Below are 15,378 nucleotides of genomic sequence, written 5' to 3' on the forward strand. Positions count from 1 at the left end.
GGAGAGGGGCTGGGAGAGTGCAGGGGTGAAGCTTGTCCTCTTTTTATATTCTTCACTAGACGTTTGCTGCGGCCACTGCTGGTGACAGCAGCCTGAGCTAGCTGTACCTCTAGTGTGACCCAGACGAACTTCTCTGATAAACCCAGGCTGCCACGTTCGTTAAGGCAGCCCATCTATAACACACGGCCCATCAAGACCACCCGTTCCGTGGCTGCGGTCAATGCCACAGGAGGTAGCTGCTCTGCCCCAGTTTCGCCGGGCAAGGGGCGACGCGAGGAAAAAAAGGCGGCCAGGACCGTGCCACCAGGTGAAAGCCCGCGCTGCTAAGCTGGCAGGGGCCGGCTGTGCTGCTGCTTTCCCGGCTGCTGGCGGCCCGCAGCTCCTTTGTCACCACTCCCTGGGCGGTGGCGGTGCGCCCAGCCCGCAGCCGGGGAGCGCCGGGAGCGCCGGGAGGCGGCAGCCGGGCGGGCGGCAGGAGGGCTTAGGACCCAGGGGGACGGCAGCCGCCGAGTGGAAGGACCTCGGCTTTGGTGCACACGCCTCCCACCAAAAAAAAAAATAAAAAAATCCTAGCCCCGTGGAGCTGGCGCTCGCTCATTCACAGTTTTCTAGAGAGATCTGAGCCTGAACCTGGGAGCCGGGAGATCTTTCTCACCCACCCAGCTCATCGGCAAGGACACCTACGGGGGGGGGGACCCATCCCACGCAGCCCCCCGCCGCCCCACGGCAGGCTGCCTGGCGCTGTGCAGGTATTTGGATTTGCCTTTTCTCGGGGTGCAGCAGGGCGGCTCTCCGCGCTCCCCGTCCCTCCCCCGCGCCGCCGGGCCCCGGCTGCGGCGTTTCAGCACCGGCGGGCGGACAGCTCCGGCCGCAGCCCCACCGCGCTGCGGCCGGCGGCCGCTCCCTGCCCGGCCTCCTGCCTGCTGCCTCCTGCCCGCCCTGCCTGCCCTGCCTGCCCTGCCTGCTGCCTCCTGCCCGCCCTGCCTGCCCTGCCTGCCCTGCCTGCTGCCTCCTGCCCGCCCTGCGCCCCGCCTGCCCTGCCTGCTGCCTCCTGCCCGCCCTGCGCCCTGCCTGCCCTGCCTGCTGCCTCCTGCCCGCCCTGCGCCCTGCCTGCCCTGCCCGCCCTGTGCCCTGCCTGCCCTGCGCCCTCCCTGCCCAGCTCCCTGCCTGCCCTGCCTCCTGTTTGCCCCCCTTGCCCTGCCTGCCTCCTTCCCCCGCTCACTGCCTCCCCTGTCTCCCTGTCCCCTGCCTCTGCTGCTTGCCTCCCCTGCCTGCCCTGACTCCCTGCTCCCTGCCTGCCCTGCTCTCTGCCTCTTACCTGGCCTGCTTCCTCCGTGCCTCCTTATTCTGCTCCCTGCCTCTCCTGCCCGTCCTACCTCACTGCTCTCTGCCACCCTGCCTCCTTCCCCTGCTCCCTGTCTGCCCTGCCTCTCTTCCTTGCCCTGATCCCTGCCTGTCCTACTTCCCCTGCCTGCACTGCTTTTCCTCCCTGCCCTGCCTGTCCTACTTCCCTTACCTCCCCTTACTCCTCTGCTTCCTCTGCCTCCCCTGCCTCTCCTCCCTGCCCTGCTTCCTGCCTCCTGCTCTGCCTCTTCTGCCTCCAGTCCTCCTTGCCCTGCTTCTCTGCCTCCTGCCTTCCTGTTTTCTGCCTTCCCTGTCAACTCTCCTCCCTGCCCTGCTACCTTGCCTCCTTTCCTCCCTATCCCTGTTTCCCCCCATTCCTCATTTTCCTGCCCCTTCTTCCCCTCCTGTCTTCCTTCTCCATCACCAGCCTCAATTCTCCCTGAAAGAGGGCATGGGGCCTCGAAAAATCAGCTCAGCAGCCCAGGAGATGGGCAAGCAGGGGAAAGAGCACAAGTTGGAAGGGGAAGTCCAGATCCAATTTGAGAGCAGGGAAGAGGTGACAGGGATGGAGGGGAAAGGGTTAAAACCGGGAGTTCGGGCACCACGTAAGGACTCCCCAGTCAAGTGCTGACGGATAGGAGCTTGCCAAACAGCAAGCAGATACCTGTTTGCTCCTCAGCAAATTGATGCCTGTTTTGAGCAGGTTCATTCAACCCATAGGGGGATGAGGGATTAAGGGGAGGGGGGAATGTGCCAGGTCAGTCAAATGTTCTGCTTTCCCAATGGCAAACAGTGACGAATAATGGGTGCGGGGAAGAAGTGGGGTTATTACTGCTGCACTGTGGATCCTTTGCAGCAGGAAGTCCAGAATTAAGTTGTGGTCTCTGCAAGCAGTGAGGGTGTTCAGAGAGGGCTTCATGCAGAAAATAAACACAAAGCAAATAATGGCTGGAGAAACCCCATGCGTGCTACTGGCCCGACTTTAATTCTATTTGCAATGGTTTAATCCTGGGAGGGTGGGGAAGGTCATAAGAGAAAGGGAGCTTTCCCTTTTCAAAATGCTGATTCCTTAATCTAAACAAGCTCCAGGAATAATGAAGTTAAGAAGCAGATGGCTAGTCGTTGTCCATCACTAAACAGTGACTGGATCATATTTGGAAGGAAAAATTAAATTACAGAAAGGGTGCTTGCATGTGCTTTCAGATGATAACATGGATTTTCTCCGGTACTAAAAGTTAATGCAATGTCAACATCTAAATGACGTATTATGTAAGAGTATTATGCCATGCACTGCATAGCAAAGGTAAAGGTTTACTTTTTCATATAATGATGTCAGATAACCTTATAGAGCTTTCCCTGGTTTGCAGTCTGTATCCCAGCTTGAAGTTTACAGGGGCAACTTGTGTTATAAGCATAATCAGGTCTGATATGTATCTGTTAGAAAATGCTGCCGATTATTCTAAGAATTCTACTGACTCATCCAGCTCTGAAAACTACTGAATATTTTCTAAAAATTAGACTCTTGTAAGCCATATGCAAAACAATGAAAGATATTACAACCTTTCCCCAAAACCTTCTTTCTTTATTATATCATCATTTATAACTTAAAATCTGGTGCAGAGACCAGATACTCTTATACTGAGTAGAACTGAGTGCTGCTGAGTAGGAGTGTAAGTGGTGTAATTGAGTTCAGCAAGGGAGGAACTGCAGAACCCACCCCATTGCACTGGGTCATAATTCCTTAAACTCTGTGTGCTTTGAACACAGAAGTTGTTTCATTGAAACATGTAACAGCAGCCTCCTCATCTTCCAAAAGAGGATCACGTCAGTTAAAATACAAATGATCAGCCTCATAAAAGGATGGAGAATATTTCCTTCAAACTCAGACTGTAAACTAATGCATCTGTTAATTTAAGTGTGCAGTTACTGAAGCAATTGTGCTATTGTTTGGGAAGCAAATATTATTTTCTCTCACAGCCCATTGCTGTGGTGTCTGGCACATACACAAAGAAGATATGACAATTGGGTGCTACTTGTAAAAAAAAAGAAGCAACATCAGTTTTTTATGGAGTGGGAAGTTTAGTGAGCAGAAGTTCACATAGTTTTTGGCAGATGAGTTGTAAGTCCTTTCCTTCTTGATACTAACACTGCTCTGAGGAATTTCCAAACAGTTTTGATTTTTTGTGTTCGGTTTGGTTTTTTTTTCCTTCCATAGGATTTATGGAAATAAACTCCTTAAGCCTGATATGTTCCTCCACTGAGAAAACAAACCCACAAAGTAATATCAAATTATAATAAACTTATTTTCTACAATTTTGGGACAAGTGTCTGTGTGCAGATCTTTGTGTTTGTGCTCAGACTTCAATAGGAGTGGGAGAAAAAAACTAGAGGATTGCATGAATTCCTGGGTGCAGAAATCCCTCCCTCTTTCCTTTCTCCCTTTCCTCCCTTCTTCCTTCCCTCTTTTCCTTCCTTCCTTCCTTGCCTCCATCCTGCCCTCCTTCCCTCCTTCCCTCCTTCCTTCCTCTCTGCCCTTGCCTTTCCCTCCTTCTCTTCCTCCCCCCACTGCCACCCCACAGGATGATGGATGCCTTTCTCTGGCATCATGTATAAAGCAGAACTAAGTCAGCCACTAATAGGGCAATGATATGTCACCATTGCATTTCATATTTTTTAAAGGAACTTAATTTTTAAAATGTGGAGCAAAAGAACTGTAAAATTAGATAAACTTCATGTTATCAAAGGTGTGGGACTAAATATCTCAATAATGTTTTGTTCCTTCTTCTGTATATCTTTGTGCAGATGTTGTAACACAACTTCTACAGTGCATTTAGGGATTTTCAGGCACCAGTATTACGATCCTATGCTATCAGATACACAGTTTAATTATTAGGCTTGGGGGTTAGAATTCATGTTTTGCATACTGCTGATAATTTCGGCTGCAAGAAGTTTCTATAGTATTGGAGAAAGTGACCGCTTTGTCCAATAGCGGCCAGGATGCTTTTTGCATGGTGACACTTGGAGTAGTTCATGACTGACATGGAAGTCCCTTGGAGCCTGCTGCTTCTTTGACATGCCACAGGACAGGCCTCATGTTCCCATAGGGATTTGCAGTTTATCTCTGGTTGATGAATACTGAAAACTTTAAAACTATGATTTGGAGAAAGAATGAGGCAATCTCATTAAGCTCATGGCCGTTTTGTTTAAGTTTTCATTTACAAGTTGTTTAAGTTCCCCTCCTCTGCATGTGATTCTATTCCTTAATATTCAGGTAGGCAATAAGTTTTGCACATTTCAGGTCAAAAGATAATGAGGCAATATTTTAATTTTATGTCTATTAGACAACCTTGTCAGTCTCTCCTCATGCCTGTCAGCTTGTAGCAACAGCAGGACAGCTGCAGGTCAGTGTTGCAGACGTGCCTGCCCTATGTACTGTGCAGAGAGCTGCAAATATCAGCTGAGTTGCTACTGTGTTTTGTGCTGTGCCATGGCTAAATTACCACTGCTGGACAGTTAGATGTGGCCCAAGGGTAACCGACTCAAGCTAACAAGAAGATTGCAATATTAGGGGACTAGGAATGTGTGATGTAGTTTTTACTGAACTGAAAGAAACGTTAGTTTTTGTACCTGAGCAAGGAGATCGCATCCTGGGAAAGTGTGAGAAACCATCAAATTCCCCATACAGCTGTTACAGTTACACATATTCACTCTTTTCATATTGAAGAGAAGCAACTATTCCCTAGGGAAGGTTTACAGGAGTACCAGGACTTGAAGGAGAAAGGCATGCAATATTTAACTTGTTTGGGTTCATTGGGAGAACCTAACCCCTTAGGGAAGGGCTACAGGAAAGCAGGAGATGTTCATAGTAATGAGGACTGGTGTGGCCACACCTGGAGTACTGTATCCAGGTCTGGGCTCCTCAGTAGAAGAGAGGCATGGACATATGGGAGAGAGTTCAACAAAGGGCCACAAGGATGATGAAGGGACTGGAGCATCTCTCCTATGAGGGAAGGCTGAGAGCTGGTACTGTTCAGCCTGGAGAAGAGCAGGCTCAGGGGGATTTCATCAACGTGTACAAATACCTGAAGGGAGGATGCAAAGGGGACAGAGCCAGGCTTTTTTCTGTGGTGCCCAGTGACAGGACAAGAGGCAGTGGGTACAAACTGAAACCTAGGAGGTTCCCTCTGAATGTAAGGAAGCACTTTTTTACCATGAGAGTGACCAAGCACTGGCACAGGTTTCCCAGATAGGGTGTGGAGTCTCCCTTCTTGGAGATACTCAAAAGCTGTCTGGACACGGTCCTGGGGAACTAGCTCTAGGAGGCCCTACTTGAGTGGGGGGTTGGACCTGATGCCCTCCAAAAGTCCTTTACGATCTCAGCCATTCTGTGATTCTATAATAACCTGGGCAGCAGTCAGACTATTGGACTTGGGATATGATATAGACATGTTCGGAACCCCCACAGGGGTGTTGCTCTTTCCAAAAACATAAAGAAATGGTACATTTGGGGGGTCTTAATTGTGCCATTGAAGCTTAGGGGGATTACACTGGGGCCACTAGGAACATTGCAGTCTACGTCTCCGTTTCCTTGTGTGCAGCATGGCTTCACATTTTTCTTATGATGCAGAGCACTATGCATAAGGGGTAAAGATTGCCCAGATGTTAACGCGTAAGTTTGCGGATCAGGAGACATATGGTCTGTTCCCAGATCTGTGAAATGTGTCCTCTGTGATCTCAGGCAAATCACTCAGGGCTGTACTTCTCCCTACTGTCTGTGGAGGATGCCAGGATCCCACAGCCAAAGACAAGAGAGAGTCAGTTTTTCTCATCACTCTCTTAAAATTAGTTCACGGAGTTGCGGTATGTCCCTTTCTCTGTCTAAGCACTCCATTTCCAATGGGTGTTCCTATTAAGGTACCACAAGGCCACAAAATGCCATACAAGCAATTCCTATAAGTACAGCTAGGGATTCATCCTCCCCTGCCATTATGGAGCAATCCCTGCTAAGCAGAACGTAGCCCCAAGATGTTTTCCACAGTTAACATCAAAATATTTTTTAAAAAGCAATTTAATGAGATGACACCCACACTCTGAGATGAAGTCATTCTAGATTACCATTTTCCCTCCCTCCCTGCCCACTCCCTTCTTTTCTGGCATCATTTTAGCAGCTAATATCTATATGAATGCCAGGAGTTAGGAATTATATAATGAGACAAATCATAACAGTGATGCCTATTAATACCAGGTGAGGATCAAACCCTGGTTCCTTCCCCATTTGAAAGCTGTGGTAATGAAATTTCACATGGCATATAGCTTTGGACTGAATGGAAATCACTTAGTAGACAGAGGCAACTAAAATCTTTCTGGAACTGAAGTGGATGGGGAAGGGCCAAACGGACATGAGGACAGTGCTTCAAGAGACAAATGGTATTGCAGGGACAGCTAAGCGGGCACGAACAAAATGATCCAGACAAGCATCATCATCACTGAAAGCAGGTTTTGGCCAATTTTCCAGGGGTTGTAGAGCAAATAGGGGTTGAATGTTCATCCAGAAGCTGTCATTGAAGAGAGAGCAGTAAAACATATTAAGATCTTTGGACAGAACGTGCTGTATATACTTCCTTACGATATTATTTTCATTTTAGTTAATTAGTAAGTGTTAATGTAGATTTTATTATTAAATACATTTTATTTTTGAGGGTCAGGCAAAAATATAAGCTGTTTGTCTGAAGACTGTATCCCACTTTCAGTATTTTACCCATCCTAAAGCCACTCTCTGTCCCCTGTCATTCTCTTGTTGGGACTGAAAATGAATAAGCTAAAATGGTCTGTGACACCACAGTTTTGGTGGAAATTTCCCCTTTTTTCCCTCTATTAATATGTTGCGTTTCTAACCTCTGTTAATTATTTTTCCTTGTTTAAAGCTGGGTTTTGTTCCTTTGGAGGGATGATTTATTGTAAGTGGCTGTGAAAAGACATTAGGAGAGCAAATAGTCCTTTGGGAACAAAGAGTCACAACACAGAAAAACAGCTGTTGAGACTGTAACAAAGAGTCTAGTGTGCCAACACACAGCAACAATATTCAAGACAGGGAAAAAAAGGCTTGCATCTTCATTTGGAAAAAAACCCAATAAACATAGAACAAAGATGTAAACATCTGAAAAATTGGCAGATGGATCAGAGCTTTTGAGAGGTGAAGTTGCCATGTGTGGGAGGGGGTGAAAATGGAGAAGGTGCTTCTGTTATACCTTCAGGAATCAGAATAAATCAGTACCATTTGAGAAAGCACAATGACAATTAAACTGGGTAGCTATGGAACATTAAATTTATTGTCAAAGTAAGCAGTTGGAGAACCAAATCATCCACTGATGTAAATCAGAAGCCTTCTAGTCAATGGTGCTAGAGTGGATTACTAACCTCGTGATTTGTGTTATGATTCAGACAGCGACAACATTGTTCATACATATTTTGGATTATTTTGCAATATATAACATTACAGCAGTGAAGTATTTTAGTGCAGTCTGTTCTGGCTGATATTCAGGATAATCTATAGAGGCTCTCCTGTAAGCTGTAACCCATGGTTATAGCTCAGCTCACTGTCAGAAAACTCTGAAATGCATTAAAAAATTTCTCTTTTCTTAGACTGAGTATTTGTAAGTTGCTTTTTGGCAACAACATCTGACAGGAGCAGACCATATCTTCCTCACCCTGGAATCATCCTGGGCATGAAGGGTGCTAATCTACTAAAATAAGGTAAAAACAGTAGGAAATTTTAATAAATATAAGTAACATAATTTTTGACATGAAATGCTTGGCGATCCTATAAGAAAATCTGAAGGGCCAGACTTTGTCTCCTTGGTCTATCACCATTTTCTTCTGGAACAGACTGCAGCTGACCTTTTAAGAATTTGCCTTATTTCCAAAGAAGGATCTTGGTGGAGGTGGCAGTTAGAAGAGCAGAGGAAGGGAGAGTTTTACTGCCATAAACTTTTAGAAGATGGATGAATTCACTGGGGGGGGGGGTGTGTGTCACAGTTAACTGCCACAAGTCCTTGGACCTATTAGAACAGGTCCAGAGAAGGGCCACAAAAATGGTCAGAGGGCTGGGACACCTCTCCTGTGAAGAAAGACTGAGAGAGTTGGGGTTTTTCACCCTGGAGAAGAGAAAGCTCTGGGGAGACCTTATCGTGGCCTTTCAGTACTTAAAGGGGGCTTATAAAAAAGGTGTACAGAGACTTTTTACTAGGGCCTGCAGTACCAGGACAAGGGCTAAAAGTTTTAAACTGAAAGAGGATAGATTTTGATAGGATATAAAGAATAATTTCTGTACTGTGAGGGGGCGAGACACTGGAACAGGTTGCCCAGAGAAGTTGTGGGTGCTCCGTCATTCAAAGTGTTCAAGGTCAGGTGGGATGGGCTCTGAGCAGCGTGATCCAGTGAAAGATGTCCCTGCCCATAGCAGGGGGGTTGGACCAGATGATCCTCACTGGTCCCATCCAACCCAAACCACCCTGTGATTCCATGATTTTGTGATCCTAAGTCACAGAAGCTCCAAAGGTGTTTCAATTCATACTGTGCCCTGAGCCAGAGCTGATGCAGAACCCAGATAAGCTCCTTGCTTCCACCCCTCTGCCAAGCATCCTTGAGCACAAACAGAATCCTTACTGTATGACTTGCTGTTAAAACCAGGGAGGGAACCAGTCCTTACACTACGCTCCCCCAATGACAGTGTCATACTTAAATACACCTAGTTTCCCTAACTAGCTGATGGAGGCAATTGTAACTAAAAATGTGATTTATAAAAGAAAATGCTAATGCCACCATTAATTTGAGATCTTAAGCACAAAGTATGGGCCTGGTTTCCCCATGGCCTGCATCAATTTTACATCAGTGGAATTCAGCTGATACCATCTAGAGTTATCCTAATTTGGTCTAATAAAGGCAAGAGCAAAGGAAATAGCTGTTACTTTATTTTTATATGTGCAATCCACCCTTAATACAACTCTCATTTCTTTAAGAATTGAATAACCTGCACCCATAGATTACCCCTCAAAACTTCAGGGCTTGTTTTTTCTGGAGTCATTTGCACTCTGTAGTGCCTTGTCAAAGGCAGCCAGCCTTCTTTCCTCCCAGCTCTGCTTTTTCCCAAGTTTTCCCAGGCTGATCAATCACCAGATACTCTGCCCTGCAGGTAGCTCTTCTCAACTCCAGCTCCACAGTGAATACAGAAAGAGGCTGCTTAACAAACTCTCCTTTGTATCACCCACAGACAAATATAATGCACATTGCTATTAAATGAAAAGCTTATCTCCCACCACAAATGTCCTTTAAGCAAATATGCAGAAACTCTCTGTATTCAGATTTCGGGATCTCATCCTGGGGCTGCAGCTGTGGCATTTAAAATGTAGTTTTTATCGATGACATGCAAGGTCACAAAACAGGGAACTCAGGCATCCCTTGCGCTGATTGACTTCCAGGTCCTGCAATGTAACTTTCAGCAGCCCCTGGACAAAGAAATACTCTGACTGCTGCTGTCCTCTTTGATATGAGAAGGCTGCACCCAGGGAAGTAGCTGAGTGAAATGGTTGTTTTGCTATAAATAATTCATAGCTTTCCAAACAGCTTTCTTCAAATACAGTAAAGTATGTCTTTCACTGAGGGATTCCCTTTTAATTTTTAAAACCAATTTTTCTTTTTTGGAAATTAGAAAGACAGAGAGATCAGTTAAGTGGTGGGGTTTTTTGTTTGCTTGTCTGTTTTTGTGATGGCTGAAAAATTGGATGGATCTTGATCTTTCTTCACATACATTTCACATTGGAACAGACCTTGATCTCATTTCACCCAACTGTAACTACACAGACTTCGATGACAGCCTCTTGCTAATTATGTCACTGAAATGTAAGAGATTCACTGTACCATTTTGCTCATACATAACAGCTTAAGCAGCTTTTCTTCTAACACTTGCAAAAACAAATTCTAGGTAAAGTACAGGAATGAAAATTAAATTCAGAGCTAGGTATTCAGGAAAGCTACAAGATAGTGAAAAAAAGAATCTGGACTAAAATACATCTCTTTTCAACTAAAACACCAACCCTGTCAGATTAGACTCATAAAACACTTTATTCATGGGGAGTTTCTCATGAAGATGTATTAAGTCTCAATGGGAGATATTTTCAGTGAGGTTTTATTAAGTAGAAAATACCCCTGACATTGGTGGGGTGTTGGGTTTTTTTTAGCCAGTTTTATGATCAGCTCCTGGGCTAATTCAAGGAAAGCTACAAGCCAATAGTATAGGTGATAAAACCAAATCAAACAGTTGTTATGATAAGTGTGAATCTGCATACTTAGGAAGCTGAAATGTAGTTCCTGTTAGGGGTGGAAAAACTACAATTATTTTTGCTTTTGTCATCCTGGGCTTGAACATATGGGATGCTGAACTCCCACACTTCTATAAGAAAACTTTGCAAAGCGTGTTCTAATAGTAAGTTGAAACAACTTCATATTAATTGTCAGTTAATCAGATTGCCTTTCTGAAAGCTTGAATATATACATTCAAGATGTCAGTGACTGCCCTATCTTAAGTGTACCCATTCTGAAATTATTTCACTGTTGTCCTTTTACATATGAAACACACAAAGCAATTTTATTGCCATATAAAGTTCAGAAATGCATTCCTGTAAGCTTTATATGCAAATTTAATCTTTCTTTTATATATTTGCTTTTTCTTTTAGTAAGTGATGGAATAAACAACACTTTCCTTTGGATGGATTATACTACATGTGAACTGCCTGTTACTCTTTCTGCAAGAATAAGAAAAAGCCCTTCGCTTTCATTTGTTGAATACCAGCTTGATAGCAAAAAGCTTCTGAATGGCTCACACTCACAGCAGACCATCAATTGAATGGGATCAGCCATTCTCCTACTAAAATATCTGAAGTTAAGGATTTGGAAAAGAGGTTTTGAAGAGATGACCCATTTACAAGCTGGACTTAGTCCAGAGACTATAGAAAAAGCCCGCCTGGAACTGAATGAAAACCCAGACATTTTGCATCAGGATATCCAGCAAGTCAGGGACATGATTATCACGAGGCCCGACATTGGGTTTTTACGTACAGATGATGCCTTCATCTTGAGATTTCTCCGAGCCAGAAAGTTTCACCAAACTGAGGCCTTCAGACTGCTGGCTCAGTACTTCCAGTACCGCCAATTAAATCTGGATATGTTCAAAAACTTCAAGGCTGATGATCCAGGAATCAAACGGGCTCTGACAGATGGATTCCCAGGAGTACTGGAAAATCGTGACCACTGTGGCAGGAAGATTCTTCTGCTTTTTGCAGCCAACTGGGATCAGAGTAGGTAAATGTAGATAGTGTCCTTATCTTTTCACATACACTTACACTCAACTTGTAATTGAGTATTTGTGACCATACTTAAAGCAGCAAGGCCATTTTTAGTGGAATATTTTGTAACCATGAGTCCATTTCACTAGAACTTCTATCTGATCTGATCACCTCTCATTCTTCAGACATAACACCATTGAGAGACAAGGGTATATCATAGAATCATAGAATGGTTTGGGTTGGAAGGGACCTTAAAGATCATCTAGTTCCAACCTCTCTGCCATGGGCAGGGACACCTTCCACTAGACCAGGTTGCTCAAAGCCCCATCCAACCTGGCCTTGAACACTTCCAGGGATGGGGCATCCACAACCTCTCTGGGCAACCTGCTCCAGTGTCTCGCCACCCTCACAGCGAAGAACTTCTTCCTTACATCTAATTTAAATCTACCTTCTTTCAGTTTAAAGCCATTACTCCTTGTCCTATCACTACGTGCCCTTGTAAAAAGTCCCTCTCTGGCTTTCTTGTAGGCCCCTTTAGGTACTGGAAGGCTGCTATAAGGTGTCCCCGGAGCCTTCTCTTCTCCAGGCTGAACAACCCCAACTCTCTCAGCCTGTCTTCACAGCAGAGGTGTTCCAGCCCTCTGATCATCTTTGTGGCCCTCCTCTGGACTCACTCTAACAGGTCTCTGTCCTTCTTCTGTTGGGGGCCCCAGAGCTGAATGCAGCACTCCAGGTGGGGTCTCACCAGAGCAGAGTAGAGGGGGAGAATCACCTCCCTTGACCTGCTGGTCATGCTTCTTTTGATGCAGCCCAGGATACGGTTGGCTTTCTGGGCTGTGAGTGCACATTGCCAGCTCACGTTTAGCTTCTTGTCAACCGACACCCCCAATTCCTTCTCCTCAGGGCTGTTCTCAAACCACTCCTCACCCAGCCTGTATTCGTGCTTGGGATTTCCCGGACCCATGTGCAGGACCTTGCCCTTGGCCTTGTTGGACTTCATGAGGTTTGTATGGGCCCACCTCTCAAGCCTGTCAAGGTCCCTCTGGATGGCATCCTTTCCCTCCAGCGTGTTGACCGCACTACAGAGCTTGGTGTCGTTGGCAAACTCTCTGAGGATGCTCTCAATCCTACTGTCCATGTCACCGACAAAGATGTTAAACAGAGAAAAAAAACTACTAGCTTTTTATACAACACACTGATATTTAGTGACACACTATCAGTGTGTCAAATAAATAGCTCATCGTTTTTTTCCATAAATATTTACAGTTTTAGCCAGATAATGTCTGTTTGCTACAAATACATTAATACCTATTATATAATTGCTTCAGCAATATCACAGACTAGCTGAACAGGTTGACAGAAAGCGAATGTCTCAAAACATATGGGGGTTCTCATAGCAGTTCTGGTGCAGAAGGAACTGACCATATTTATCCTGTCTCCAGACTTTGTTTTGTTTTGTTTTGTTTTAACCATTTCAGGTATTACAGTCTGTGTTATGAGATTTCCACAAACTGCATTGTAATTTCTACACACTCTCATTACTGTATGCTCGTTAGACTGATAAATGGGAGATTCATGCAAAGTGTATTTTCTGTTCAGGTCATTTCTCTACAGAATAGTATGAACAAAGATATCTCCCAGCCATTATTTTAAAATGATGTCCTTAAATGTTAATGTGATTAGTCAGCTTTCACTACCTATTTGAAGTGATACAGAGAAAAGGGGCTAGTCCAGGAACATCATGTTCACATTGTCCTCTTCATCAGAAGTCATTCCAGTCCATTTTCCCTGCCTTCACAGTGAGATGGAGAAATGTAATCAGCTGTAGGATTGCCATGTGCTCTTTTGATAAAAATCAGACCAAAACCCAAAATTCAGATTCAGTTTTTGTGTATCATAAATTCTGATGAGTTCCAGGTAGGATTTTGTCTCAGCAGTCTAAAGTTGTCCATGAAAATGTCTCATCTTTAGGAGTCAATAGATCAGAGCTTTGATTTTATGTTACAGAAATTGTTAGAGAACAATACACAGATACCTGCAATTTTTCATGTTTGTTGTCTTCTGGGAAAACCTTTCATCTCCATGTGAAAACAGAGTTCAGAAGTGTTTCTAATTTTCCTCTGCATGCACAGATCTGGTAAATAAATGTACAGAAAATGTTACAGAAATGCAACTTTGCATATACAAAAGTATTTGGTGAAATCCAGAACTGAAGCCAGTGATAAAAGTCCTATTAACTACAAAGTGGCCAGCAGTTTATCTCCTGTCTTTCTGAACTGTGAGCTTGCCTTTCTTCCAACCACAAAACACTTCCTTTAGCAATTGGCCTAGAAAGAAAGATGAATGAACAGGTATCTTGAATAAATAGAAAGTATCAGCTTTAGAGGACAGAAGCACTGTAGCTCTGCTGGTTGCATTAAGGGATTTAGGTATTATACAGAGCCAGCTTTGGGTTTCTGATCCCTCAACAAAATGAATCCTTGTGATTAACCTCGTACATCAGGTCCTGCTCTTGGAAAGCTGAGTGCTGCTGTCTAAGGCTCCTGCAATAAGACTTTGACAGAACATTGATTCCTGTCAGATTTTGGCTCAAATTTTCTGCAGGTCCTTAATATGCATCCATGTATATGTGTGTGTGTGCAAAAACCAAAGTGATCCTGCATGCAAGATACCTGGTTTCTGAAAATGTAATTTTAACCTTCAGAGAAGAAAGGCTGAGGCAAATAGGATATACTTTCCTAAGGCTCCTCAGTGAAATTAAAAATCAAGTGCAAATTTTACCTCTGTTCAGCCACTGAAGATCAACTCCTCTATGGATTCAAATGACAAGAAGTGTCATTTCTGTGGGCTTTTGTAGTTCTCCAAGTGCAACAGGGATTTGGGACAGGATTTGGGCTGTAAGTAAATAGAGGGATGACCTCTTCCTTTTTTACTGTCTAAAGGCATCATCAAGAGCAAAAGCTGTTAAGGAACAGGAAGTTATGAGTGCAATGTCTTATTAAGAAGCAGGGAAACAGGTTATTCACCAGAAGAAATATATATTCATATATATTTCACAAAAATCCTTGAACAAACAGGCAATGTGTATATCTTACACACGTGTATCTTGGGCAACCTTTCTATAGATGTGTCTTCAATGATGGAAAGATGTTTATAAGCTTACATTTCAGCTGAATGCTAATGCAATCAATTCATATGATGCTGTGATGCTAACATGCTAGAGAAAGAGCTCAGCCTCAGCTTGTCTTTCCTAACTTTAATCTCATTTGCAGTTGGCTGTGTCTTCTCTTTCTTTACGATTAAATCATAATTTATAAAGAAATCATAATTTAGAAAGGATAGTGTAAAATCAGCATAGCTATAATCCATAAACTGATTTTCATTCCAGATATTCTTACCATTTATACTCCTAGGAGTATGGTGACTGTAGGGATCGCATGTCAAGGAGGCAGAAGCAGCCTCATTTGTCTTACAAATCTATTGATTTTTAAAAGAAAATGTCATTATTTGTGTAATGTGACTGCTTGGACAAATCAGATCCAAGATGTTTTTAAGGGATTCCCTGTATCAAAGATAAAACTTCTATATGAGCTTTTAGAAACATTTGTAACTTCACCTTCAAGAATGTAATTAATTTATAGATCTAACATCTCTACAAAACTAGGTTTTAATTTCCAGTCTCGATGTTTCCAGC

The 15,378-nt window shown here is 44.1% G+C and overlaps 1 protein-coding gene across 3 annotated transcripts in view; it reads left to right on the forward strand.

The window, feature by feature from the left end:
- Window positions 1-200: 200 nt before the first annotated feature.
- Window positions 201-15,378, forward strand: part of CLVS1 (clavesin 1) — a 107,889-nt gene continuing 92,711 nt past the window's right edge. Inside the window, exons 1-3 of one of the 3 annotated variants that reach the window (XM_069779417.1) lie at window positions 216-749; window positions 7,987-8,097; window positions 11,076-11,700. In XM_069779417.1, the coding sequence (XP_069635518.1) occupies window positions 11,246-11,700 (455 nt within the window). In that variant the 5' untranslated portion in view covers window positions 216-749; window positions 7,987-8,097; window positions 11,076-11,245. Of the gene's footprint in view, window positions 750-7,986; window positions 8,098-11,075; window positions 11,701-15,378 lie in introns of all 3 variants that reach the window. The other 2 variants (XM_069779418.1, XM_069779416.1) reach the window with 2 other exon arrangements.

Source organism: Haliaeetus albicilla, chromosome 3, assembly GCF_947461875.1.
Source record: "Haliaeetus albicilla chromosome 3, bHalAlb1.1, whole genome shotgun sequence".
NCBI lineage: Eukaryota > Metazoa > Chordata > Aves > Accipitriformes > Accipitridae > Haliaeetus > Haliaeetus albicilla.